The sequence below is a fragment of the Puntigrus tetrazona genome, chromosome 4, assembly GCF_018831695.1.
Source record: "Puntigrus tetrazona isolate hp1 chromosome 4, ASM1883169v1, whole genome shotgun sequence".
Lineage (NCBI taxonomy): Eukaryota > Metazoa > Chordata > Actinopteri > Cypriniformes > Cyprinidae > Puntigrus > Puntigrus tetrazona.
Genome location: NC_056702.1, coordinates 11974937 through 12002843, shown reverse-complemented (window position 1 = coordinate 12002843; position 27907 = coordinate 11974937). Strand labels below are relative to the sequence as shown.

Genomic DNA, 27907 nt, shown 5'->3' with positions numbered 1-27907 from the left:
TGCACTACTTAGAAAACGGTATGAATTACGGCAATATATTGCATGTCTTCTGTAGTCTTATGATAAATTTGTGAGGTACAGATCAAAATTTAAGTCATTATCTAATAAAAATCTTTCCCTCAGACCGTGTGCAATTCGCCAAAACCTGGAGCAGTTATGTACAGGGGTAAATAAGATTCAAGAGTTATCACGAATGGCAAGGTTTTTATCAGTAGCATTAAATGTCAGTTTCTTCTTTACGGTAAGCTTTAGAGGACGATTTTTGTAGCTTGGCAGTGCTCGTTCACATGCAACGTTTCAGTCAATGTTAGGAAAAGATCAGCCAGGATGTTGTCAATTTCTCAATTAAATTAATTTTGCAGGGAGCAAAGATGTCAGGGCGGTACAACTGTCTGGATGTGATAAGGAAGAAGAAAAAAACGTTATTGAAAATTAAATCCGCGGAAAGGACTAAAGTATCGTTTTTAAACTGCTTTCTACTTAAAAAAAGAAAATAAAATAAAATAAATGGTGTGACTGTGGTGTGACTTAATTTAGATGTCATGGTGGTATAACCGTCTTGAACTCAGAACTAAATAAGTCTTGAAAAGAACTGCAAAAGTGTACTTTTTAAACTGCCGGTCTAAATAAAAGTAAATAAATAAATGCTTTTTTACTTGAAAATATTTTTTCATTAAGTACACTCACATGCATTTAAAACAAAATAATTTATTTAGTTTTATTAGTTTATTTTTCAGTTTATTCATTTATATTTTTTATACTTGTTTCCATGGTTACATCTAAGTCAATGAGGTTTTATTGTTGTTGTTTTCTTCTTCTTTCTTTCTTTTTTTTTTGATTGATTGATTAAAAATGGTATATAAAAATGTAATTTTCAACCCACATAAATACGAAAAGCTATTTTTAAATTTCGTAATTCTAGCACATGTGTTTCTTTTTTATTATTGCATTTTTTTATTAATATTATTCTTTTTTGGGAAAGCTCTCATTCGTCATTAAACAGATTTGGTACGAAACAATATATAAATGAGATGAAACACGCCTGATTTATAATTGGTTGAACCCAACTGCTATCATTTTAGTATGAAATTATGAACTGACTGCCTCCACTGTCCCCAATCAGACCCCTGACGTGTTTTAACTCTTGTGAAAGCCCGTGACAGCAGGACGGTGGCTCTGTTCCAGTAACCTCATGGAGTCTGACACATACAGTATGCTCCGTCACAGGTGATTTAGACTGGAGTCCATCATGTCGCGGCCGTCATGTTCATGATGGATGCTCGCATGTAACTTACTCCGTTTTTCCTACTGACAGTCCGGCCTTGGACTCAAATAGAGTGCTTTACAGGAAGAGATGAGGGGAGTGACTCTCTTAAAAGCTTATATTTGAAAGCAGCTGAAAGCGTTTTGAAGGTAACTTATCATGCAGCTCAAATTTTGGCAGGAAAACACTCCCTCGAGGTCCGTCCACATGCCACAGCAACTTAACTGTAAAAACAAATTGCCCAGATTTGTGGACCTCAGAATAACCCATTTTTAAATTATTTTTATTTTGGAATATTCACAATATATAGGAGACAAACCCCTGAGCAAAATATTTATTTTAACCTGAAATAAAAAAAATTTAAATTAGAAACATATGATGCAAAATGAAGAAATATTTATTTCATTTCTGGGTCACTTAGTCTATCAGTTGTGAATGTAAACTGTTCTTCAGTTCTTACTTTCTATACAAGTACAAAATGCGACTTATATGTCATATATATATATATATATATATATATATATATATATATATATATAAATCTGTCAATAAAAGGGAGTTTTTGCCGATATTCCTTTAAACATTATTAGTTCCACAAAATAAATGTTTATAAACAACTTTGTTGCATTTCACTTTATAAAATGTTTTTCTGAACTTTATTTTTGTTACTTTTTTAATTTAACTTTTTTAAATAAAAAATGGTCTTACATAAAATTTACAGTATTTAAAGCATATAGAAAGTCTATAGAATTACCAAAAACATGTCATTTTTTTTATTTAGATTTATACGTCATACATTTATGTTGCTGGTTTGATATATTCCCAGTTCAAATATGTATTCATGGAACATGATACTTAATATCCTAAACATTTTTGGCTTAAAAGAAAAATCATTTTGACCCCTACAATGTATTTTGGCTATTGCTACATGTGACTTATGGTTTTGTAGTCCAGGGTCACATATAATCATTTTTAAAAGAATTTCTGTCTGTCTAATTCAAACATACAAACATACAGATACACACATTTCTGTTTCTTTTTTTTTTTCTTTTATAAATGAATGTTGGTGGTCAGTCTGTGGTAGGGCCTTGCTTTGCAGTTGCTAAGGTTTAATTACGAGTTAAGTTTAACACATAACGTAAGGGGTTTATTAAAATCTCTAACCCTACCAGAAATAATAATGTGTTTGCCTAGGGAAACAGCGCTAATAAATTCCTACAGTCTCAACCAACTACAGAAACCAACTGAGATTCTTGTTTCAATCTACTCTGAATATCGCCATTCCAAAAGACACGCAACAGCCATTAACGGCTCCTATCCGCGTCCCTTTCTGCTCGCGTTAAAACCATCAGGCTCTGCCTCTTCGTTCCTGGATGGCTTTAAATTGGCTGAAAATTACGCCTGTCATAATCATTAGATCATGTTGCCTAGCAATATGTTGCAGTCCCCACGGCGACATCACTGTCAGGACCAATGTGCTCCCATCTGGTGGAGTGCATTGTGGGAGCGAGAGATTGCTTCCTCCAGCTTTTGGATCTCGGACTCGATTGTCCTGTTTAGGAAGGCCACCTGCTCTCCGATGTAGCAGCAGGCGTGGAGCGTCTCGTTTTTGGGAGCACTTTTCTCTTGGATGAAAGTGCGCGAGTGTGGGTGTGAACATGAAGCAGATTTGGAACAAGCTCCAACAGTCTGTTTATAGAAAATGGAGAGTAAACGAAGCCCTGACCTAACAGAACTGCTAACGCTGCTAATGATTAGGTTAAAGGGTTAGTTCATGTCATTCCAGACCTGTAGACCTTCATCCCCCGAACACAAATTAAGATGTCTGAGCCTCCGCAGACAACAACGCATCTAAGGTCCAGAAACGTAGTAGATACTTCGATAAAACGGTCTACGTGAGGTCAGTGGCTCGACTTCAACTTTTTGCGCAAAGAAAACAAAAACAATTTACTCAACCTTTCTTGTGAACGCGATGCTAATGGTCTAATTGGATTCAATGATCTATGCTAAGCTACGCTAAAAGCGCTACCGCCACACCTGATTCCGAAATTAATTAATCACAGTAATACCCTTGCTGTCTGTGAGAGTCGGAGAGCTTTTAGATTCCATCGAAAAAATGGTTTTCACGAAGATGAACGAAGGTCTCACGGGTTTGGAACGGCATGAGGGCGACACAATTTTTGGGTGAACCGTCCCTTTAAGCACAAGAACATGTGAATGTATCCTGTAGTATACTTAGTATATTTTCTACAGCGTAATGTGACTCTAAACCATGCATTTTTTCACGTTTTTTAAATGCAAAAATGCATTGCGTTTCAATATCCGCTTACTCGTGTGACAGGTTACATTGCTTCTGCGTCTTTTACGTTGACACAACATCCATTTGAACGGCACCGACTCCTCAAAATCCTTTCGCCACGCTCAGGGAATTCCTAAACTTGTTTAAAACCTCCTGCCAAACAATTCTTCTTGCCTTGTCAAAACACCCTCCCGTTTCTCGCCCTCTCCCGCTCGCTGTCCGTTTCGTCTCCCACTCTCACTCAGCGCTCGGTACTCCCTTCTGTGGAACGCAGAGAGCTGCTCCTCCGTCTGAGGGGGCAAAGGTCGCAGCACTGGCCGTTGTTATTTCCTCTAAACGTCACTTAAGCATCGCCGTATGTGTTCCTCGGTACGCCAGCGCTCACCCACAGTTCATTTTCAGCAAGAATTCTGTTATCTAATCGAATGCAGCCTGAGAATAAAAGATAGAGTTTTGAGGATATCGGTGAAATCCTCTCAGTGTGGAGTTAAACGGCCCGTAATAATATTTCTAAAGCGACTCGGGGGAACTGTCTTGGAAGACAGAGTGCCGACTTGAAAGCAAGTTTTGCGTGATGATGGATTGCAGCGAAACAAATAATAACTTAAAACTCATTTGGCTTGGTTTCAACCACGCCTGATCTAAAAATGCTCTTTAACTAATCTACTTGAAAACCTGGTGCTCTCGCAAGAGAAAAACGTGTGTTTAAAAATGCTTGCGAACCCTTTGAAAATATCTGCATTGATTGCTCACAAAGCCGGTCAGATTTTCAAGTCGTCGGGCGATTATTGACAGGACGGGTGGGAAAAGGACTTCTGTGAACGCTAATTGGTATCAGATTGAAAGTGTGGCTTGGACAGATGCCTTGCACTTTAAATATATGCACACAAAGCCTGGTTACCGATACATGTATTCCCAGGAAGGTTTGCATAGCGTGATCCATGCCGTGCTCCCAAAAGCTTAAAAACGCATAAAGCTAGAAAGGCATTGTCAAAAAACACCAGGAGATCCTAAAGCGGCGAGAGGGAACCTAGACATGGCAGCAAAAATCCTCCAGAAAACTCGGTTCGTGGACAACAGGACAGGATCGGGGAAGCTGCTGCTGTCTGGAAAAACTATCGAGCCATGCCTCAGTGTTACCTGGTTGCTCCAATTCTGGGAAAATGGACAGTTGAGAACATTTGGTTTAGAGGAAGAGGGTGCTGCATACCGACTCCAAGCCTCGGCTCGACTGTCAAACATGGTGGACCGAGCATCGTGGTTCAACACCGCTTTGCTGGCCTCAGGGTCTAGACACAAGCGCTGTAGGGAAAATGAATTATAAAGTGTCTTTTTTTTTCTTTTCCTTGGAAAAAGTCAGACAAGACGTTAAGTGATGCGACGAGACAAAGACTGATATCGCGCAATTCCCGTAAATAATGACCGAAAAGAGAGTTCAGATGTCTTTTAAGCAGCGGCAGTTAATGTAAAAAAAAAATGATGTTTAAATAAGACATATTGTGCCCATTTTTCACAAGACCTAATATAAGTCTCTGGTGACCCCAGAATGTGTCTGTGACGGTTCAGCTCCTACAGATCATTTATTATATCATTCTGAAAATGCCTGTTTTCGGGCAGAAACACGCTGGTCTTCCGTGCCTGTTTCTTTAAAAGCAAATGAGCCTTTACTCCAAACCCCTCTCCTTTCCACTGCAGCTCGTACCTGCTGAAAGCATCCGTTTTGGTTCAGATTATCAGCTGGGAAAGGAATCACGTGTTACGCGTGTGGCAGCAGCAATATGCAGTAAATAAATAGATGAATCCATTGTTCTCTCGTTGACCCAACAGTTTTGCTCAAACTTTTGCCGTGGCATTAGAACAGGCACATCGTCGGGCTACTCTTTTTCACGTCTCCTCCGTTGGGGACCTGCGCTTCTTAAAACCTGCAAAAGTTAGATTTTCATACGTCACCTTTAAAATAGCAGCAGTAGTTGCATATGCATATTGTATATGATGCAAAACATATTATTTTGGTTTCCACAAAAAGAAAGAGAGTAAACGAAGACAGTATTTTCATCGTTGGGTTTGGTTGCGTTATCAAATTCTGAATAAAAATAAGCTATCATCTTTATGGCGGTTTAAATTGATCATACACGTTGATTGCATGCTATTAGAACAACACGTACAAATAATGTTATGAAAATAATAGAAATGTGATTCGTATATGGTCATACATGGGTGGACCTAAGCATCCCACTATGTTTGTGAAATACTTGCTTATGAAGGTTAATTAAATAAAGTCCCAGCCAGTGCCGTGATCCTTCGCCTACAGCTGCGGAGCAAAAAAAAAAAGCGCAACTTTATCCCAAACTGAGCTCCATTTTGCATTTTCTCCAGGAGGCGGCACAGCAGTCGTTTATGATGGAAAAGTCGCCCCGGGGCTGAAAGTTCCGTTACTTTCCTTTTCTCTTTCTTTTCTTCCCTCTCATACAGCGGGAAGCGTCTCCTCTCTCCTCCTTCTCACATCACATCCGGCTCAGTTTCCCGAGCGCTTTGGACTCGCTCACAGTGCGCCGTTAAGAAGTCCGAATCGCGTAAGCGAATCGATTCGTGCCGGAGACGGTTCGACTCGTTTGATTTGTTCGCGGGAGTCCACCTGTGGCATTTTTAGGCTTCAGCGAACTGTCTTTAAAAAGCATTTACCGAATTGTAACGACCGTTTAAACGCGGTAAATTTAGTTTAGCCTGTTTATTTTTTGTAACGAAACCCCGAAATTCTTCCTTAACGATTCTTTAATTACTGGTTTGTCTCGTTTGTTGACTTGGTTCACCTTACCGAGCGATTCACAAACGAATTGGTTCAAAAGAATCACACAAAAAAGAACCGAGGCTCCTGCGCGAATCGGACATCGCTGTTACGGTGAGTGTAGCAGTTTTAAGAGACTGCCGTGGATCTGCCGCTGATATGGAGACTCTGACCGTCCGCAGACACCGACCGTGCAACTTTACCGAGGCGTCCACGGCTGCCCCGCTGTCACGTTAACAACTCGGAAACATGTCCAAAAGCCTGAAGAGGAAAAGTCACTGGACTAACAGAGTCCACGAGGTTGTGTTATCCAGGGGTCCGAGCGGCGATCTTGGGTTCGAGCTGCAGGGAGGCGCGGAGAACGGACGGTTCCCCGTCCTAGGAGAGGTGAAACCGGACAGGGGCAAACTGCACCGGGACGAGCTACTTCTGGAGGTCAACGATACTCCGGTGGCCGGGCTGACCATCAGGGATGTGTGGGCTGTGGTCAGACACTGCAAAGACCCTGTCCGACTTAAGTGTGTCAAACAAGGTTAGTTTTACATTCATTTGAATGCAAAGTTCATTTCGAGTGACAAAAATGTACTGTCTTTTAACAAAATGGTATAACGTTACCCACTAGAGTTGTTATTGCTACTGTAAAAAAAAAACTATCTATCTATCTATCTATCTATCTATCTATCTATCTTTTTTATTGCTGTCAAATTAAACTAGAAATCAAACAGAGCGCTAGTCTGCGTTTCTCTTGGACACGTTATCACACTTTTATCGCAACAATAACGTATGAATGCGATTGTGATTATGACATTCTGTACGGTGCGTGCGTTTTTTGCAACTTTTGCGCACATTGCGTGTCGCGACGCGTCCGCGTGCGGCGTGAGAAGCACCGGGCGGCGTTGTTAAAAGTTTCACAGCCGCCCCGACTCGCGTGCGAAAGTTGTCGCTTTGTTGCTATGGGAGCGGAGTGGGCGTGTTTCCGGGAAAGGGGGGCGTGTCCATCTCCTTAGCAGCGCGTCCCGGCGGCGGTGTTACGTCATCGTCACGTTTACGACGTCACCTCGCTGCGCGCCACATGCTGTTTAGAGTTTGAAAACTATCGAAATTGCGCTGCTTTGTTGACACAACATCTTTCCGTTGTCCTTCAGTTTAGTTCGCCTTATCAGACTGCGATCCGGTCTTTGTGGGTGTGCCACGGTTCTGAAATACATCACGACATTACTGTTTTCCCAACAGGCCTGTATCTGAACCTCACAATCACACTGTCATGAACGAGGCCAGTTGAGTTTAACAGAGCGGCCTGTCCTCTCTGTTTAGTTGCAGACCCGTAATTGCAAGCAGTTTAGCTTCTTCGAGATTACTGGTTTAGGATGGCATTCCTTTAGCGTGGCATTCCTTTCCTTTGACATGTTGCTTTTGGTAAAACCTTCCAAAAAGAGCAAGGGGGTTTAGAAATGTTTGATCCAAAGAGGAGTTTGGCTTGCCCGGAGGTCTCAAGTAGACATTGGTTAGTTTGGGGCGAACGTGGTGACCTCTGCTGCAGCTTCTAGAAGTTAAAACTAAACTAGTTTTGTTTTTCTGTGGACTACAGGTTCGTAATCGTGACCTAGCATCTCACAATAGGAACTTTTCTCGTAATAATGACGAGTTAATAATGTCCCGTTGAACATCTCATTATGTTCCGAAAGGTTCTGATGATACTAAATGAACGTCTCATAATAAAAATGAATTTGCTCACGATAATGACGATTTTTGTAAGAGAGTAGAATTTGGTAACTTTCACAAGTTAGCGTCTCATAATAATGAGAAACTTTCTCATAATGAGATGTAATAAAAATCTGAATAGGCTAACAGTATTTTTTTTTTAACAAATACTGCAATGAAAATGATATACTGTATGTTTATTAATATAGAGGCTGAGTTGGTTGTAAGTTGTTTTTCCAATTACATAAAACAAAAAAACTGACTTTCTCATAATAATGACTTAACATCTCATAAAAATAAGAAACTTACATATCAATTAACAATCTATTATTATTATTATTGTATTAACTAACAACGATAAAGTCTCCAGTTATTGAGATTTCTGAATTTATTTGACCTGTTCTGATCTAAACACATCTAAACAAACTTTTTTTTATCTTCTAATAATGCATTTATTAAAAGCAAAGTAGGTGTGTTCTCTATTAATTCTAAAATATATGCAGCTATAAATGCGCAAGTACGCAAATCAAAATACACATTCCAACGCATATCATCCGTGCGACTGATTGAATAAAACTATTAAATGCAGATAATTAAAACCTGGTTGTGTCACCTTTAGCAACAAAAGTGCTTCTGATAACTTAAGATCAGTCTTGAACAGGCTTATAAGAAGGCTTCTCATTATTATGAATTATATTCTTCGCTCAGCTGAGGCAGAAACGACTCGACCCTAATGCATGATTATTATTGCTATTATACGCTTGTATTTCATTAGATGCATTTAGCTTCTTTCGGCCTATTTTCCGTGACCCAATCAAAACAGACCCATTAGTGACAAGCCACTGCTCTCGAATCCTTCAGTCGTTTATTGTTAACATTTTGGCCTGTGAGAATTATAGCTGCGCATTGAGATTGAATTTAGAGGCAATGCATTTTAAAGAGAGCACGCATTTGACGTTGCCACTTTATTTCGTGACCCTTGGATGCTTGTAGGCACAACGAAAACAAGAGATCAATGGCTTATATGAAGCACTTTCGGTTACAGCACTCGAGTTCGAGTCACAGATTTTAATTCGCCAGCGTCACCTTCCCATTTGCTCTCAGCAGAAGCAACGCTTGTTCAGCTTTACAGAGGGTCAAGGATGTGCTGTATCATTCGTAAAGCAACACTTTATACGAAACCTTAAAAATATTCAATCCCTTTGGCCTGATATTAAGAAGTAACTCTTCAGCAACGCAGTGCTTTTATATCTAAATTGTGCCTTTCACTGTTTTGACATCCAGACACTTATTGGTCAAAAGATGTGGGTTTTTCATTGGCCGTTCCGGATAATGATATCTAAGGAGCACAGCTGTACTATATTTATATGTGCGTATGTGTGTGCTATAGATAGTATCAGCGTTTCCATACTGGTAGTTAAAAAAGTTCGAATTTTTGTCGAAGCGTTTCATGTAATATTTTTCTTTTTCGAGTGCAGTAGCAGGGGCCTACTTGATATTCATTGGACACAGTAGTAGGGCAGACACAAAACTGTGGCTGGTGTGGTCAGATGCCTAGGTAAGTACCCTAAGATGAGATGTCTGTAGCATTCATCTGTGAAATAACAGGTTGTGAAACACACACACACACACACACACACACACATGCATTTACACAGCCTCCCGGGATGACCTGGCCAACTTTTTGATGTCTGGGTTTTGAGTTATCAGCGAGACCAGTTGGCAAAATCTTTTTTTTTTCTCTATATATTACTTTTAAATGCTGCAAGCCGACCTTTAAATGTAGTTTTGTTACAGTATCATAATTATGGCATAGCACATTATTGTATTTATGTTTCATTCATCCCCTTGAGGTAGGATGATATGAGGTTGACATAAATTATCATCTCCCAGCCGCCAGTTATAATTGTAAATTTCATTTGAGATTAGATGATGTAATTATAATCATGCCAGCTGAATTGATGTGTTAATACGCAACGCTCCTGGTCATTTTCTCTCCGGTTTCCTGTATTCATTGACCCTGTTTCATGTTCTTCTCTCCACCCACTGCCACTTTCCCAAACCGTTTAGGGCCAGCGGTAGGCCACATGTTTGTTTAAAGCACACCGAAGGGTTCGATATAACCAGGATGTCACGTTGCATAGATAGCAAGCGCACATTTTCGGGTACTGGGCTGGCAACCTTAACCAGAAACCTTTATTTTAAAAAAAAACCTTGTGATGGAACCGGCGCCACAGCACCCGGAAAGCATGAGATCATACAAGTGCGCTTGTGGTATCTGTAAACCTAAGGACTACAGTTTGGCAAGAGTTTAGATTTATTTCAGAGTGAAAAGAAAAGGCTCTTCCTATGGCCTTTGTGCTACCTACAGCAACGGTAGCTTAAATCTTGAGGCTTTTTGAAAAGAGGCATGCAATTACTTTAAGTGATTGAACTCGAAAAGAGTGACAATTTTAAACCTGTTCACCAAAGGTAAACTGTATGTTCAGAAAGAAATTCTGATTCATTTACTGGCCTCTTCTGCTCTTACTGTAGTCTCAGCCTCAGACCTCACGCCCACAGACCATTGGCTGAACGTCTGATGCATATGGCACACTTATCTGGAAACGCTTCAGGCGTTTCGAAGTCATCATCGGATTGGTTGAATTATACAGGATTTCCTGGATACTTGTCACATTTTTTAAAGTTCTGCCAGGGAACAAAGATGCCGTGACCCCAAAACCCCCCTCATGAAAGGTGTTATTTTTTCAACTGTGAGGATGAGCATTTATCAGGTTATGGTGGTGAATGTAATGAACTGGCAGGTCTTGGCCAATGAATGCTACCATGTATTCTAGATCATCAGCCATCAGACTAAAGGTTTGGCCATGCAAGACTTCTGCACGGCCTTTGGAAAGGTAACAGTTGTTTTTTGTGAATCATAATTTAATTCATAGTTAACCCAAAAGTGAAAATGCATCTTTACATTTTAAAGATTGGAGTTTCTAGGCTTTGTTTATTGTTGGCAATTTTGTGTAGCTGTAGTGCTATCTTAAAAGTAATGCTGTGAACTTTTGTTTCAGTATTCAATTATAGTCATCAACTGTATTGCTTCACATTCTCAGTATTACTATACTTAACTTTTATAAGTGTTCAAGCGTCTGAAGGTTTACAGAGCTTGTTATGGGTTTCCCCTTTATTGCCATTTGATACTGACACTAGCAGACGGGGGCAGCTTTAATGGGTTTCATTCAGACTAATTCATGGATTTATTTTGATATGCGATGTTTTGTCCAGCTCTGAACACAATTGACTGCAAGTTTGTATAGAAGGGTTTAAAAACCTCAAGTGCAATTTGCCACTACAAGGACAAAGCACATGTGAAAGTTTGTCAGTATACGAGTTCCATGCATTTAATACTGCATTCCAAATGGCATAAGTGAAAGCATACCTGAAGTAAAACACAGCATATTGAAAAACAAACAATTCTGATATGCATCAGAGAATCAGTTCTCCCACCTCTAGTCAAGCATAAACCTCATTTTGACAACCTTTGTCGTGCCCAATGTTAGGTCACTTAAAATGGCTTGTGCAGAAGCCTAGAACATAGAACACCTGGGGGGTGTTGCACCAATGAACATGGGGGACCTGCACCAATGTGGTCAGGTAATGATCTTGGTAAGGGCATCTGAAAAAAGGAACATGGCAGTCAGAAAGAGGACTCATGGACTAACTGGATAAGACTGCCATTACCCTTACCCATCAACCAGAAGGTCCCACTGGGGCAGACTGGAGGTTGAAGTTGCACAGCAACATCCAAGCATCATGACAAGGCTGGGGTTAAATCTCTCCAAAATGTACACCCCAAACACTGGCTCTCGCAGGCCTCAGCCCCTGCAGACAAACACTGGTGCTAAACCAAAAACTGGTGCAACCTTTAGAGTCTTTAGACTTTACACATGGGACAAGCACTTACATTCTGCAAATCCTTTGACACGTTGGCCATTGCCCAGTTTAAGCTCCACCCTGAGGGGGTCCAGGGGTAGCTACTGCTGGAGTTGACTTCCACAGAAGAAGCAGAGTACCTATACTGGAAGAGAAACCGGGACAGTGAATTTTGTAAAAGTTAAACTGACAAGTGCTCAGAGTCATTTATCACTTAAAATGGTTGTCCATTGTGAGAACCAAATGGTCCAACGCCCTCCTTCATATGAAGAGGCCATTCGGTTATCATACACAATATCTATTGTCTTCCTACAGACAACACTGCATCCAGTAGATGGTAAGCCATGCAGAATAAAACTAGCAGTTACTCGCATTCATGCTTGTGCCACAGGGAACTGGTATATAGCAAAGGAAGGTTTGGACTCCATGGTGGGCTACTTACACCCAGTAGATCGGGAAAAAAAAAAAAATTTTACTCAGCTAAAAAGGTAGCGTAACATCCCTAGCCACCACTACCACAAACTGACCAGCTCTTATACATTAGACAGTCACTGGAACAGTCAGAAGAACAGGTTAAATTTAAGGGAAAGGTTTAACAGTCTTAATACCATAAAACCCATTTCTAGCATCATGACCTTTTTTTAAAAGAGCAAAACAGAAGCATGTTAAGTTGGTTACCTGCCCTGCCATAACACTGCTGTCCATCAAAGCAGAAGTTGATAGTTTCACATTCCGCAGCATTGATACCAGGTTGTCCACATTGGATCTCATAATCAGCTAGAGCGAGTTTATCAAGGAGCTCTGCCTGCGCCACTGGTTTCTGAAGCTGAAACAGCCAAGGAAACTGCTGATTACTTTGTTAAACTGGCTGTTGAAACTGCTAGCCAATTCGCTGCAACATCAGCGCTCATGGGATCTGGAGCAAATTACTCCACTGTGACAGCACACATAGCGCTAACAACTGAACCAAACACCACCTTAGAGCCATCATTCAGCTGTTAATCTTATTACTGAGCTGCCACCCAGTTGGTCTTTTTGTACTCTACTGATTTCAGCTAATTAACAATAGTCCCTCCCTCTTCATTAACAATCACGGTTCTCCAGACCTGCACAACTGAGTGATTCTCATTGATACAGCTGTCCTTGTTTTATACATAAAAAACACAAGCTGCGTTCGACTTGTAGCAAAGCTATGTCGAATGTGTGTGACATCAAAGTACAGCGGGAGCGATTATAAAAGCATATGGAACCATCAGTTGTCATACACCGATCGGTCACTGCAGTCAGACACATTTACAAACGTCTGCTTAATTGAAAGTAGCGTGCTAGTGTTATTTCTGGCATGTTGAATTTAGACTTGGTTTTATTCTTTATTAGCAGAATATCCTTAATTAACTTTTTCCATCTCCCCAGTTAAAGTTTTAGCGTTTTTGAATCTATTCAGCCAGTCTCTGGGTCTGGCGATTGCACTTTTAGCATAGATTAGCATAGATCATTGAATCTAGGGTGATCATAAGAGCCATAGATATTTTATGCAGTATAGAAATCCTGGCCAAGACACAGGCATGGACTTTGATAAATCATGATTAATCACAAATATTAAATACTTGGAATTACCTGTAAAGATGCTGAAATAAAGAAACACATAATAAACTAGTTTAAGGAAACCTCCACCAGTTATGAGACATAATCCTTATCATTATTTTATAATTATTCTTCTGTTTTTATTCAGCCATTATCAGCCTTTGTATGGGTAACGAAAGGTTTACCAAGCCACATCGTTTCAATCCCAGTATACATTTACCCAACTATTATCAAAAATATCTCTAAAAAAATCTTCTTTTGACCTTACGTGAAGTATTATGTCAGCATAGGTTATGAAGAAGAACTGCACTTGTTCTGCAGCTGCATTAGAGCTAACGTTAGCATCATGCTACAATTTATGAGATTAATAGGACACTTTTACTCAAAACTCACTTTAAACCACCATCGAGTGTTTGCAATAACTTCCTTTAGCAACCACATGTTGAATTTGGTCGTTTGCTGTTGTGGAAATATGCAATTTATAGCCTTTTGTATCGTATATTGTGTTGTATTGTATATTGTTATGAAAATATCCAAATCTCAAATTTTTTGGATTACTCGCCTGTGTTAACATGTTTATTTGCAGCGGATTCACTGCCGCGTTTGTTTATGAAAGCGCGGGACCAACTGCGGTGTATGATATATCTGTGGGAATTGAGCAGACTCTAGCCTCAGGAAAGGCAGGAATGGGTTCCACCCCGTCTAGACGAGCGAAAATGTATTGATGCATCTCATTTATGATCTCAAGCTCTATAGCTTGCCCGCGAATGCTTGTCCTATGATACGATGTGTCTATGCGTGTTGTGTCTCCCAGGTGAACGCATGACATCCCGGCGCTCATGTAGTAATGATGTGCATGCAGTCACCCGGAAATCCTGCAGCGGTCAGGAAATACTGGACCTCTGGCGATCTGAAACTGTCTTTCGCCCTCAGCACTTTAGTTATTGTCAGTCTGCATGGCGCAACGCCCATGAGAGGGGTCGGAGTTTGTGATAATGGAGAGTCATTACTCTTTAACACTTCCTCTCCATCTTTTAGTCTTTCACTTTTTGTTCAAATGGGAGGTACTCTCAAGGGAGCCAGCTGTGGTGTTCTTAACTAGCGGCAGTGAGCCCTGTTTTCTCTTACGCACTCTTGATCTGTTCCCTTTCTAATGCTGTTCATAGGTTATATATGAATTTTCAGAGCAGAACGCACTTGAGCAGCTCTGTTATTCATTTTTGCTGGAAGGATGGCTATTGCATCGCCCGTTTTAATGAAGAATAAACGTTGCTGGGCCATATATTTATAATTTTCTGTTTGCTGTTGAAAGCTTATTAAAAGTCACCGGAAATTTCAATTAGTTGTCTAGTCATCTCCACTGAGGTCTTATAACCATCAGAATGGTCGATTTTTTTGCTAAAGCAGGTGTTATTAAAAAGCATATCATATTTTCTAGTATAATAGGGATTTATGGGAACTCTGTATCTAGTCAATAATATATTTTATAGTAATATATTTATTATTTGATATTATATAAATGTATATATTACATATATAATTTTTATTTTTATATATATATATATTGCAATTTCTAAACCATTTTTCTTTAGGTTTATTTTATTTATGTTTTTACTGGAGAACTTAGGAAAATATCAAAAAGTAATAGTAAAAAAGTTTCAATTAAGCAACTTTATCAAAATTATGGCAGAATTGCAGAAAATATTTCACCACCTACATGTATATACATACAGTGGGATTTAGTATTTTTAAATGACATTTTCTCATTAAATGTATCTATATTTTAAAACACTTTTTAAGGCTGGTTTATAAATGTAGGTTTATTTTTTATATATTTTACGCATTTCAATTAGTACGTTTTAAAACTCCAGTTTTTGACACTCTGCATGGAGCACTTCTCCAACAACAATCTAATCTCGGCCAGGATCGCTCCCATAGTATGTGTCTTAACTAAATATCCCGTTTAAGTCACATTGTATTGTATGAGGGCTTTGGGTGGTTTCTCGGTGGCTTATTGGATTTGCCTATAATTTGTTTGTAGCTGCTGTAGTATTTGTGTGAGAGTGAATATTGAGTGAATAAAGGGTAATCCAGTAAGAGCGTGTCTGAGTAGGACAACAAATCAAGAAGATTTTCTGCCAGTGGTTAGCTCTGAAACTGGATCTTAAAACACTTGACTTGAGATGCTTTTTGACATCATATAGAGTGAATGTGTAAGAATATAGATAGAATTGTGTGTGTGTGAAGCTCCATTGCTTCCTTATAGCCATGTCAATTTATCACTCCTCCATGGCTGTCTGCTTGTTCGCATGCCCTTGCTCAAGGACGAATGATTCATCGGTCTGAATTTATCCGATTAGCAGGTACATTTGGGTCGATTTTATTTCACTTCAAATTAAATCTCCCGCAGAAGACGACATTTGCATTGCTTGCGTCGGGACAGTTTGAGTGGAACTTTCTTCTTGAAAAGGACCTTTCCTGTAAAAGCGGTTTCTTTGTCGAGAGATCTGATCCCTCAAAGAGACACGTCCGAGTCAAGCCTCATATCTAATGTGTTTCGTGTTGCTGGATAGCCGCGATAAGCTGTCGTAGAGAGGGACGGATCACATTGAGCGACGCTTCCTGTGAAACGCATGTTTTCCTCCTGTGAGGAAAGAGGTTTTGTGGTTGTGGATTCATTTTTCCTCACGAGACTGTCACTCAAGGATCTGCAGTGCTCCGCTTTAATTTGTTATTCCTAAAGCTTGTGCGATCAAAACTAATTAATTTCTGAAACTCTCAATGAAACTGTGGCACCTCCTCCCACAAGGGTGCTTTTAGCGCATAACAGTTTGGCATCTAGTAGTTTAGTAAAACTGTGTGCCAGAAGTGTCATAGGAAATATGATTTTCTTGCAAACTGCGAAGATAAAGGCTTTATAGCATACTTCAGTTGCACATTTAAAACTTATTGCAACATTTGGGACACTGATCAACATTCAAATGCTGAATTTGTGATTGAGAAAAACACTACACTCTTAAGCTAAATTAGTTGACACTAGAAAATTGTGTAGAAACCTGTTGCACTAAACCATTTTAGTTTTTACACAGGATGAAACTAAACGGGTTAAGTCTTATAAACAATTTCTTAGAACATGAACACAGTATAACCATTAAAACTAGAAGCAAAAAAGCAAAAGGAAAAAACCACACTCAGTCAACTTTTGAGTTGAACTTAACTCTTATCAAGCAACATAACATTTCAAACAGTACCATTTTACCACAGAACACTGGTAAACATTAAGACCATTTACTGCAGTGACTGGACAATCTGAATTAGAACCAGTTTAAAGACTTTCATTGCGCTTGAACAAAAACTGTCATGGGTTCTGATGGTAGCTTATCAGTTCTCAATTTAGTTCAAGAACTTGTTGGATGAGCTGGAACATGTTCGTTGATTTTGGGTAGTTGAGATGCAGTGCTTATTCAAGTATAAGAACGCACACAGCTTTTGGCAAGTCTTTAATACCTTCCATCACAACTTCTCCCTCAATGGAGCTGGATTGAGGTGAAGGGAATACCGGAGAAAAGCACCTTCAACAAGAAGGATCCCAATGTCAAGGTGGTGAAATGCATCAACCAGAAAGGAGTCCTATCAACAGAGCACATTCGTGACATTTCTCATTACATAACCGTGATGGCCCATGATAATAAGTATTTGCACTTACACTTACCTTTTCTACACTTCAAAGTTTACATTTATATTCTATTAATGTGTATTTGGTTAAAGACAAACTTTAGTTCCAATCTTTTAACACCACAGCACAGCAAAGCTAGTTGTAGTGCACACAGTTGAGCTCTAGGGTCTGTGTATTTGTTATTAAGTTCCTTGAGTTGACGTTACCGTGTGACGGTCTGGAGATTGGCAGAGGTTCTGACTCCTGGTTTGGTCCAAGCCGCTAAAAGACTGGTGTGTTGCTTCTACAGCCCTTTTGTTCAGCTGGCCAGCTCCAATGTCCAACGAGTCGGAGGGAGAGCCAGTCTTGTCTACTTGGCATTATTCATTTATTGTTTGTTTACTATTTTATATGTTAACTAGTTTGCTTGTTTTCATTGAGTTATTTGATGTTTGGTTTTGGAATGGAGTAGTTTGTTATTTTTAATTTGTACTTTATTGCTATTGTGTTGTTTTCCACCTGTGTAAGTCATATGGACTAGTCCAATTGTATAAATGTGGTTGTAGATTGTTACCATTTATGCTATTTGTTTTGTTTGGCAAGTTATGTTTTTATTTGTGTTGTGCAGATTTATTTTTTTGCCTAAATATTTGCATGTACTTTGGAACTTACCCTCTGGTTTCCTGGTTCGGTCCCTCCCAATAACCAAGTTCCAATCATTCTTTGTTCGTCTTTTATTTTAAAGAAATCATTAAAATAGTTCATGCGACTACAGCAGTTCAACCTTCAATGTCGTGAAGTGATGGAAAAAGTTTTTGTGCAGAAAAACAAAAAAGTAAAATAAGTTCATTCAAAGTAGATACACTTTCACAATGGAACACAGCTTCTCCAGAACATGGCGCCGCCAGCAACACTACGGCTTGCTTTCTTATAAAAGATTTATTTGTTGTAAAAATAAATCAACTCTGTGAAATAGAGGTGTGTTTAAACCCGTTCTGGCCAAGCCTTAACTTTTATAAAGAATACCTCTTTGGTTTCGAGACTTCAGTCTTTGCAAGTTTAGGGATCTTATCTCTGCACAAATAGCTTGTAACACCCCAAAGAGAAAGGCAAAGTGGAAATAGCATTAAATACTTCCGAATTTAAGAGGACTGTGTAGAAAGCAAAGACCTCTTTTTGTGTGTACCTCTCTGTTTGTATTACCTGTATTTTTATGTGTTTGTTTTTGCTTCTGAAAGATAGATTTAAGGATATCTAAATACACATAGCTTGAGATAGTACTTTGATGATTCACTGGAAAAAAAAGACTGACTACAATCAATAATTTGTGTGTGTGTGTGTGTGTGTGTGTGTGTGTGTGGGATTCAGGGAGTCTGTTTGTATCTTATTCATTTCGACCGTAATTGCAGAAGGCCATAGACAAAGGAAGATGGGCTCCATTTATGCACTCAAACTTTTATACATAATTAAGATCCGTTGCATTGAACCAGAGTAGTTCTTTGAATATTTATACACAATGTAATGAATGTTTTATATATTCAACAGTTTCTTTTCATAATGGCGAATGAGCACAATAGGTACTGATTAAATTCTGCTCTTGCGCCTCAAGGTTTGAGGCGAAAACAAAGTAACCTGTAGTTTAAATCCGTTCGGCACGTACACGTTTATGATTAACAACTCGGCGCATGTGACGAGCTTAATTGTTACTTTTTGCTGGAATTAAAAATGTTTGCCCACTTGCTCTCAGATTAGGATTCGATATGTTTAAAATGTTAATTATTTAGCTCCGCAAAAAAGGTTCATGTTTGTTCTTTCTTTCATTTCTGTCTGCTCAAATTGAGCTTCAGGCAGATGGTTTCTGTCGTCATTTCTATGAATCACACCCTTTCACAGCGAAGATGTCGTTTATCAAAATCTGCCCACCTCTTGTTACCATGTGGGTTATTAAGATTCATCTTCAGTGGAATATAGACTTCTTTTGTTGAGAAAATAACATAGGCTGCTCTACTTTCAGCTCCCTCACAGTACTTCCACCATTCTGGCATCAAGCTGTTTGTGGTCAGCAAGGCCTGCCAATGAAGAACAGCAACATCCTTACCTCTGACATCATCAGCACAGTCATGTGACTCTAAACTTGTAAGGTTGAGCGTCTGGTTTGCTCAGATCTTTCTCCTAAGAGCTCAGCCACTTTTTTTCCATAGACATTTTAATTATGAACCAACCAAGCCAATAACATTAGAACATTTGATTTGAAGCAATAAAAACTAGACCAAATGTATTAGCAATGTCGCATTTTTATCCATTTGTTCCACTTTATAAATTACAGGAGAAACATCTGAGACAACTTTGCGAGCTGAATATGGAGTCGACTAAGGGACGTGGTGATGTGGAAAAAAATGTAACAATATACAGTACGTTATAATTGGATAATATTTCAATGCTTTGGTGTTCACTTTTGCTTTCTCTCACAAACGTGTTATGTTAGCAAACTTTGCATTTGCTCAAAAGTACTGCGATCCCCAAGAAACCTTGCATCTGCCTTGAAAACTTCGCAAAACTATTACCTTAGCCAGAGAAAGCTCACAAAAGCATTGAAATATAGTTTTTTCTCTCACTTCATATTAAAGTATTTCCATCACAAAACTTTTGCAAACTTTCACCGGGGGATGCAGAAGTTTTGTGAGAAATTGCAATAGCATTGAAATATTATTTTTCATCCAATCTCATATTTTTCCCATCACCCTGTCCCTTTAGGGGCTCCGTACATAAATGGACCATATATGAGAATGTCATTAAGAACTCCATCTAAATCGATACAGTTTACTTCCGGGGTGTTCTGTTATTGGATTTTTAATTTTTTTAAACGGTTGATTTCTTGGCTTTTTTATTGTATGATGTATGGTGGTAAACGGCGCGTGCGTGTTTAGGGTGATCCTGAAGATGTTTAGTAATGTTTAGTAATTAGAAGCTAGGGGAGTACAGTTTTCCTCTGCTGAGTCTCACAAAGACTCTCAGAAACAGGCCGTCATGTGCCACATTGTGTCCACTCACAAATAAAACGCCCATCTTCCCCTTGACTCGCTGTCAGCTTCTTCTCTCCTCCTCCTCTTTCCCACACGTCTTAACTTCCTCCCTGCATCTGTCTGCTTTTAATTAATGCCTACTGTATTATCTGAAGTACGTGAGTCCCATTGTTGGCTTGGCATAGAACTGAGGAGGCTTTGTTTACCAGCACCGTATCTGCTTGTTGAGAGCTCACATGATTAAATAAGTTGATTAACTCAAAACAAGTCTGTTTGGAGGTCAGGGTTTGTACATAGAATAGAAAGAAATTTTTTTTCATTGCATGTAAAACAGGTAAAACCATTGTGGAATATCCAGTATTACCTACTGGATGCGTTTAAATTACTATGGCATGATAGCCTCACTTTATCTCTCGCACTTTTAATGGTGATACTTTGGTTGAATGAATGGCAACCATGATTGGCTAATAGATGCTGGACATTCCGTGGTTTGTGCTTGTCTAATTAATCAAAATCTATAAAAAGGAGCTTTGAATGAATGGTGTAGGGTATAGAGTGTTGGATGAGGGCTTTAGGATGGACCTGTGCTCTACAGTGGTACAATGGTTGGACTGGAATTTAAGCCTTTTGGTCCGTGTGAGGAGCCCATATCTGCATACATTACCATGAACGATGGGTCGTTGTTGTTCTCACATGAAAGGAACACAGTTATTCTAATGAAACGTGGGAAAGAGGATAACTCTCCTTCTTTTACCTCTCTGCCCCCTTTCCTCCATTCACTGTTGGTATGCTGCTGTTTGCGAACACTATCAGTCCTACATTATCGTGGAAGCTCAAGTGCTTGATCATGTTGTATGTGAATATAAATGTATACAGTATAGGCGTACAGTACCCAGTTTACTTTGTTCGTGATTCAGTGGTGAACATTATTCTAAAGGAAATAATTTGTAAATTTCAGTTTATTTCACTTATCCAGATAGCTATTCCTGCATAGTTTTATCAGTTCACTTTCAGTTTGGATCAGTTTTGGCACATAGTTCCCATTGTTTTACTCAAAATGCACGAATACATACATGACTTCACAACATTTGCTACATTTTGAGGGGTTAGTACAGTGGTTCCCAACCTTTTCTTGTTTGAGGCACCCTTGGAAAGCCTTTCAAAAGTTCCCAGCACCCTTATAAGGAAATAGATATTTAAAATCTCCGTAGCTTTTTTATTATTATTTATTTATTTGTTTCATTTCGAGAGTTTGCATGCAACAACACCTTATACCTAGTCCTAGATGATATGAGAATACTGTTTACACCAGTGGTTCCCAACCTTTTCTTGTTTGAGGCACCCTTGAAATTTTTCCCCGAAATTTTGGCGGCACCCTCAAAAGATCTCACGGCACCCCTTAGTGCCGCGGCACACCGGTTGGGAACCACTGGGTTAGTAGGAGTTAAAATTGCTTTACACACTACATTCTGTATCAGTATCACATATGCCCTTGTCGCAGTGTGTCTGTTTGCATGCAAAGTTAGCATTTAGCTAAATTCATTACCTTAAAAGGTTTGTGTCTTAATACCAGATGTCCCTGTCAGAATCTTTTTGTGTTTGCATGTAAAGGTTAGCTTTAAGCTAAATTCATTACTTTTAATTGTGTACATTAGCATTAACATCAAGCTAAATTCTTCACCTTAAACATTTAAACTGCATCTTGATGCTGCAGATGTACTTACATTTTTTGAGATTTTGCATGTAGATGTTATTCAACTAAACACTTCCTCTTAAAACAAAGCGAAACATCTTGACAACAAAGGCTCTCTTTTGCAATTTCTAGCACTTCTAACATATGTAGTGTTTTTATAGGCAAAGGCAAAGAGAGTATCAAATGTTCATACAACATTACAGCAAACAATAAATAACAATAAATATATAAATATATGCAAATATATATATATATACTCAAATACGTGACTGAAAATGATCAATCAGCTCTGAGTAGACCAAACACAAGCAAGCAGTTCATTCATGCTTGTTTTTTAAAGTCGGAACCTTTTAAAGTCTTTCTTTCTCACTTGCTTCCTCTCTTTTAGCCTCTCACTTTTTCATGCTCCTTTAATCGAGGTCTGAAATTTATATTCTATGCTGTTGGCTGGTGGAGAAGTTCAGCCATTGACTTATGTAGGTCAGAAGGTTTAATTGGATCTCACTTTATTGAGATGGAGCCCTTTGTCTAAATGTGTGTGGATGCATATGTGCACACACACTCTGCAAATTGAAGGCCGCCGTAATTTCGAAAAAACAATATAATCTTTCCCGCATTGCTGGTCCCAGCTCTTAGCATCCTACAGGAGATGAAAGGATTGAATGCAAAGCAATTCGAGAGTTTAAGGTTTTAAAGTACACTTAGAAATTTCCACGAGTTGCTGTCAGTAAAAGCACTGCAGCGTAACTATTATAGACTTTCAGCATTAAGGTTCTCCAAAACCCTCTTGGAGACTCATCAAATATGATACGTTATTGTACTAGTTATTGGTTTGTTGTTTATAAACAGCAGGAGAAATTAATCTGTGTACCACGACTGTAAACCGTATTATTGGTGGGTACCATCAAAGGGTCCATCCTGCATAAATTTTGTAAGTGCGTACTGGGAAATATTTAAGACAATGCACACTTACAAATCACTTTTAAGCAAAGTGCATTTGTGTTAACTTTATCTTGTCGCTAATGGTCTTTGTCACTCATGTCGCCAACGTCGTCAGGTCACTTCATTATCTGCTGTCAAAGTGAACAGCTCATTAGTTAACACCTCAGTAGTGACAGATCTACATGGGCAGCAACAAATGCTGCGTTCCGTTTATCTCAGAAGTCGTCACACCGAGTTGACAGAGTTAGAACCCAAGATGGATGTGTCTGTTCTTAGCAATGCCAGTTTATAAAAACACACAAAAAAAGCACATTTTATTACATATAATACCAAAAATATCAGAGGTTAGATATAGTTGTGCGTTTATTGAGACACAGACAACCAGAAGTGTAAATAAACATATATCACCACTTTTTCGCTTACTGTTAATGTGCTAAGAAGCTATTTTGGATTGTGAAATGAATTACCATGAGGAGGTGTTCATAAGGGCTTTTCATACCGACACAAAACTTCATCAGTTTTTTTGCAGTAGGAGACACTTACATAAATCAGAAATGCAGTGGATAACCATGCAGTTATCTGTTTTTAACCAACTTGTAATGGAGAAGAAAATGGCGTAAATCAAGTATTTAGACTACATGTTCTCAAAAAGTTATTGAGATTTTTCTAATCATTATGAGCTTTGTCAAATAACACCAAATACAAGATTGCAGGCAGGCAACTGTAGTTTAAGGCAATGTCTACAGTGCATTAATCCGGGTATATCTGAAAACAGTGTTTTTGTTTTCAAATGCTACACTAGCGTTTTTAAGCATTTTCTCATCCACACTTAAACATCAGAAAGCATTCAGTTTGCTTTACTGCGCATGTGCAAAGCCTCAAAAAAGGTCACTGAAAGAATTCAGACAGAAGAATCATGAGATGTTTTCATGCTATTCTGGAAGGGTCATATCTCGCTATTCAAATATCTCAGGACGCGTTAACTTGGACGCGTTAACTTGCGATTGTATGTCCAGTTTAAAGATTTCAAAAAGTTTTTCCCTGACAAAAATGCAAAGGGAAAAAGATGCATTTTCAAATGAAAACGTATTAGTGTGGACAATGCCTAAACGAGTTCATTAGCCTATCCTATACCAAACACAAATGTGTTTTTGTTTGCTCAGCTAAAAAACAGCTACGTTCTCAGGTCCTACAGAGACTCAACTCAACGAGTAGACTAAATGCATCACCGCCCTGTATCCGAAGGATTCATACTTTCAATTTTAGATGGTATAATGTTACTGGCTACCTTTTGCAACAGCCTCCTGCACTGTCTATGCAGGAAAACAGCACCAGATGCACCACACAAACACTAACGATATTACATTCATTCCTGTGCTTTTTCAAACCCCGCTGCACCTGTCCAGCATGTTCAGTACTGTAATCAGTTTACCCGATTGCTTCCTTAGTCATGAAATGCTGTTCTTTTTTCGTCGTGCTTTAATGCACCGCTTGAGGAGTTCAACGTCAGCATCTTCAGACTCTAGACAGGCTGTAATCATTGACTCTTCAATGTGCGCCACTGTGAAAAAGAGGCTCAGGGAGATTGGTTGCTAATTTTAGCTCCACTACAGCACGGATGCTCTCTGCTCTTAGTGGTGTCGAATTGCATGCACTTGCGTGTTTGCGGGTCGTGAAAGCATGCAGGTGTGCGAGTTTTTGTATAGCGCTGCAGACCTCGTAGCATCACGCAGATCAGTTCACAAATATGAGAATGCGATTAGAGAGAAGGGGATGCCGATGTTACCCTTCTTTGTTTCTAAGTCTTGCTCCGAATCATTCTTGCTCAAAGATGTCTAGCACAGTTCGCCTCTTTCCAGTTGCTCCTTTCTTATCTCTCTTTTATTTTTTTTTCCTTTCAGACTGGACTGAAGTAACCCCTCAGGTCTGCTTTCTGCACCGAAAAACTAGGGCAGGGTCTTTGTGAGCTGACTGAAAGCATTTATAAGTGTGCATGTCCGCAGACCATCTTAGTTTCAAAGTCACCAAGAGGTCAATTAAAGAGTTTTCTCTTTTTGTCCATTACATAAAAACAGGGCCTTCAGATCTTAGTAAAAGTGAAATCCATTGTTCATTGTCACAATAAATGGCCCAAAATGTATTTGTTTAAAAATGTATTTATTTAGTACTATTTAATTGAAAGGTAGCATAGTATATGTACTATATTTTAGGTATTTAAAAATACAGTTTGTCCTCTATATAACTCAGTCTAAGAAAATCTACCTGGTCTCATGGCATAAACGTACCTTGGTGTACTAGACTAGCAAGACACTAGTCAGGCAGTAAAACTCCCACACCTTTTAGTCCTTTTCACACAAAAGTTTAGATTAACAAAGCACAATTATGTAAAGAAAATCATACTATGACTTACTAATATGCTGGGAAATTTGAAAACTGATGGTTTTGAATGTTAGCATCACACATGTTCACGGAGTACAGAGATATACTTGAGAGGCGAGGAGCAAATCGGTGTAAAAAGAAGCTGAAATGGCACGGTTGCAGAAACAAATGTGTTTTTATATTTTGTATTCGTTGACACTGTCGGATAGGTTTAGTGTTGGATTTGGTGTAGGACATATTTCCAACACGATAGAGCATTAACTTTTAGCAACAGTCCATGGAACCGTCACAATACATACAAAAATAAAAATGTGCCAGGGTTTACATACTGAACCTGTTTTTTTAGCACCACTCACTGGACATTACTCTAAACTGCATTGTACAAAAAGTGCACAGAGATAGAAAAATACATTGACGTGTCTCATTTAAAAAAAAACTTCATTTCTCGCATGTGAACTTAACACAAAGGTTGAAAGCAGTGATGGGAAGTTCGGATCATTTGACCGACTTTGACCTTTGAGTCTTGTTCAGCAAAATGAACAAATCTTTGTTCATTTCCTTTTTTTTAGCAAAGCGTCACTTCCCTATATCTACTCCTTATGCAAAATTAATCACACTACAAACGATACAAAACTATTATCGTCAGGACAGACGAGCAGACCCAATTGCAGAAGAAAAATTAGTTTAACAAGGGTTATCATGTAATAGTCCAAAAGGGTGAAATCACTGGCAGTTGTCTTCAGCCACAATCCCAGCTGTAGAGGAGGTGAAGGATGGCTCAAACAGACACCATGGATGGGACGAAGGGTGAACAACCCAACCGGTGGGGCGGGAAAAGGTGGGCAGTCAAAGCGGTAACTGGGGAGCCTCAAGCTGTAGCCACGTCCACCATCCACCTGCTAGAGGACCAAGGGTGGTCACCAAAGGTCATCCGTGAGAGGAGAGTCCTGAGCCAGGGAAAAGATGAGCTGGGGCCAGAAAAGGGGAAAATGACAAACTAACAAACCAAAAGACAAGGCAAAAACAGTACTAACTACACTGAAAACAGGACTAAGACTGGACGACCAAAAACTTGCTCAAACTAGCAAACTTAGTGTTCAGCATCAGATTGCTCCAACATCAAACAACAGACTGACAAACGACAGAAAACACAAGGAGATTAAGTAGGGAGGATAATTGACAGAAATGGGGTGCAGGAGTGTGAAACAATTAGGGTTAACAAGAGGGGAGGAGTTAACAGCAAAGCACATGGCAAGCTGTCAAAACAAAGGCCATGTGATCCAGGACAACAAAACACAAGACAAACACAACAAGCCACTGACAATTATGAAATGACAAACAGAAAAGATTAATGGTTTACCTGGCTCATTAGCTCACCTCACCTCCTATGTGATGGGTCTTTGAGTTTCAGTCTTTCGTTAATTGTAGCTTTTTATTTCTTAAAGTTTATAAATATGTGAATTTCTCTTAGGACGATTCTTTTCCATAACACTGAATGCGGTAACAAAGGTAATAACGATTTCGTTATTATTATTAAGTCTCTTTGCGGCTCACACTACATATGGGGCTGTCGACTGATGAACAAATGACTCAAAACCCGAAGACTCGAGAGATAACATAAACTAAATATATTAACCTTTTAAAAAATATATTTCATTGAGCTTCACTGTTTGCAACATTTATTTAGCATATATTTCATATATATTTTTCTGCCACAGTGGGATCACTTACACTTAAAAACTAAGCAGGCTTCTATAGCCCAGTGAGGCAAATTTATGCATCGGATTTGATGGTTGATATTCTTTATTGCACCAACGAATCTGAATTTTATCAGCAAATCTTCACCAGCAACAACAAATTATTACAGTTTATTGTTTTATGATGTTGTCCGTGTCTTATATGAAACGCAAAGAACACCTATTTTGATATATTTCACATATGTGTCGCTACATTATGATAAAACATTTTATTATAAAGCATAAGTTGTTAGAAGATGCATGAGTTGAGATAAAAGAAAATGTTTCTATATATGCTGAGAAAAGCTCTTAATTGCGGATTATTCCTAAACATTACAGTATTGTAGCACATTAGCACAGCGTTAAATTTGAACATTTCGATTTCTATATAATATATATATATTCTACAATCTGTTATGTCAAGATATCCAAGCTGTCCAATGCTAGAAAGCTGCATTATTAAGAGTAAGAAAAAAAGGGTTTCAAAAGCCATTCGGAAGAGTATTATGACAACACAATCACACAATCCACTTAAAAACTACTGAGATAGCAGATGTAGCTGCTAGTCCCAGATTTTGAAGAACTCGGATCTTAAAATAGACAAAGCCGAGGTCTGGGGTCTGAGTAATAACCGCAGAGACCTGAGACCTTGTCTTTGTTCAGTCAGAATAGATGACAACAATTACCTGCTAAGCTGAATGACAGCCCTCTGGTGCTAATGCTAATTTATGTCAATAGATAGACACCACCAAGGCCACCGTTGACTTTACTTAAAGGACGTATCCTTCGGACACTGTTCAGGGACTGAATAACTGTCTCCTCGTGTGTCCCTCTGCATAAAACAATGCAAAAAATCACACTTTAAGGATGAACAGACAGCACGTTATGCGTTACCTGTTATCTTGGCTAAGCTCCTAAGCTG

General features: G+C 39.0%; 1 protein-coding gene and 1 long non-coding RNA gene across 10 annotated transcripts in view; one reads left to right on the top strand and one right to left on the bottom strand.

Annotated features, from left to right (window-relative positions):
• Positions 1-6204: 6204 nt before the first annotated feature.
• The window catches only part of magi2a (membrane associated guanylate kinase, WW and PDZ domain containing 2a), a 154675-nt gene continuing 132972 nt past the window's right edge, over positions 6205-27907 (top strand). For 3 of the 9 annotated variants that reach the window (XM_043236850.1, XM_043236847.1, XM_043236848.1), the window contains exon 1: positions 6208-6880. In XM_043236850.1, coding sequence (XP_043092785.1) covers positions 6598-6880 — 283 coding nt within the window. In that variant the 5' untranslated portion in view covers positions 6208-6597. Of the gene's footprint in view, positions 6881-27907 lie in introns of all 9 variants that reach the window. The other 6 variants (XM_043236844.1, XM_043236853.1, XM_043236849.1 and 3 more) reach the window with 4 other exon arrangements.
• Positions 11420-12963, bottom strand: LOC122342766. The gene is made up of 4 exons (XR_006250646.1): positions 12652-12963; positions 12005-12118; positions 11788-11922; positions 11420-11716 (listed from the first exon to the last, which is right to left on the bottom strand). It is a non-coding gene; the product is annotated as an uncharacterized LOC122342766 (long non-coding RNA).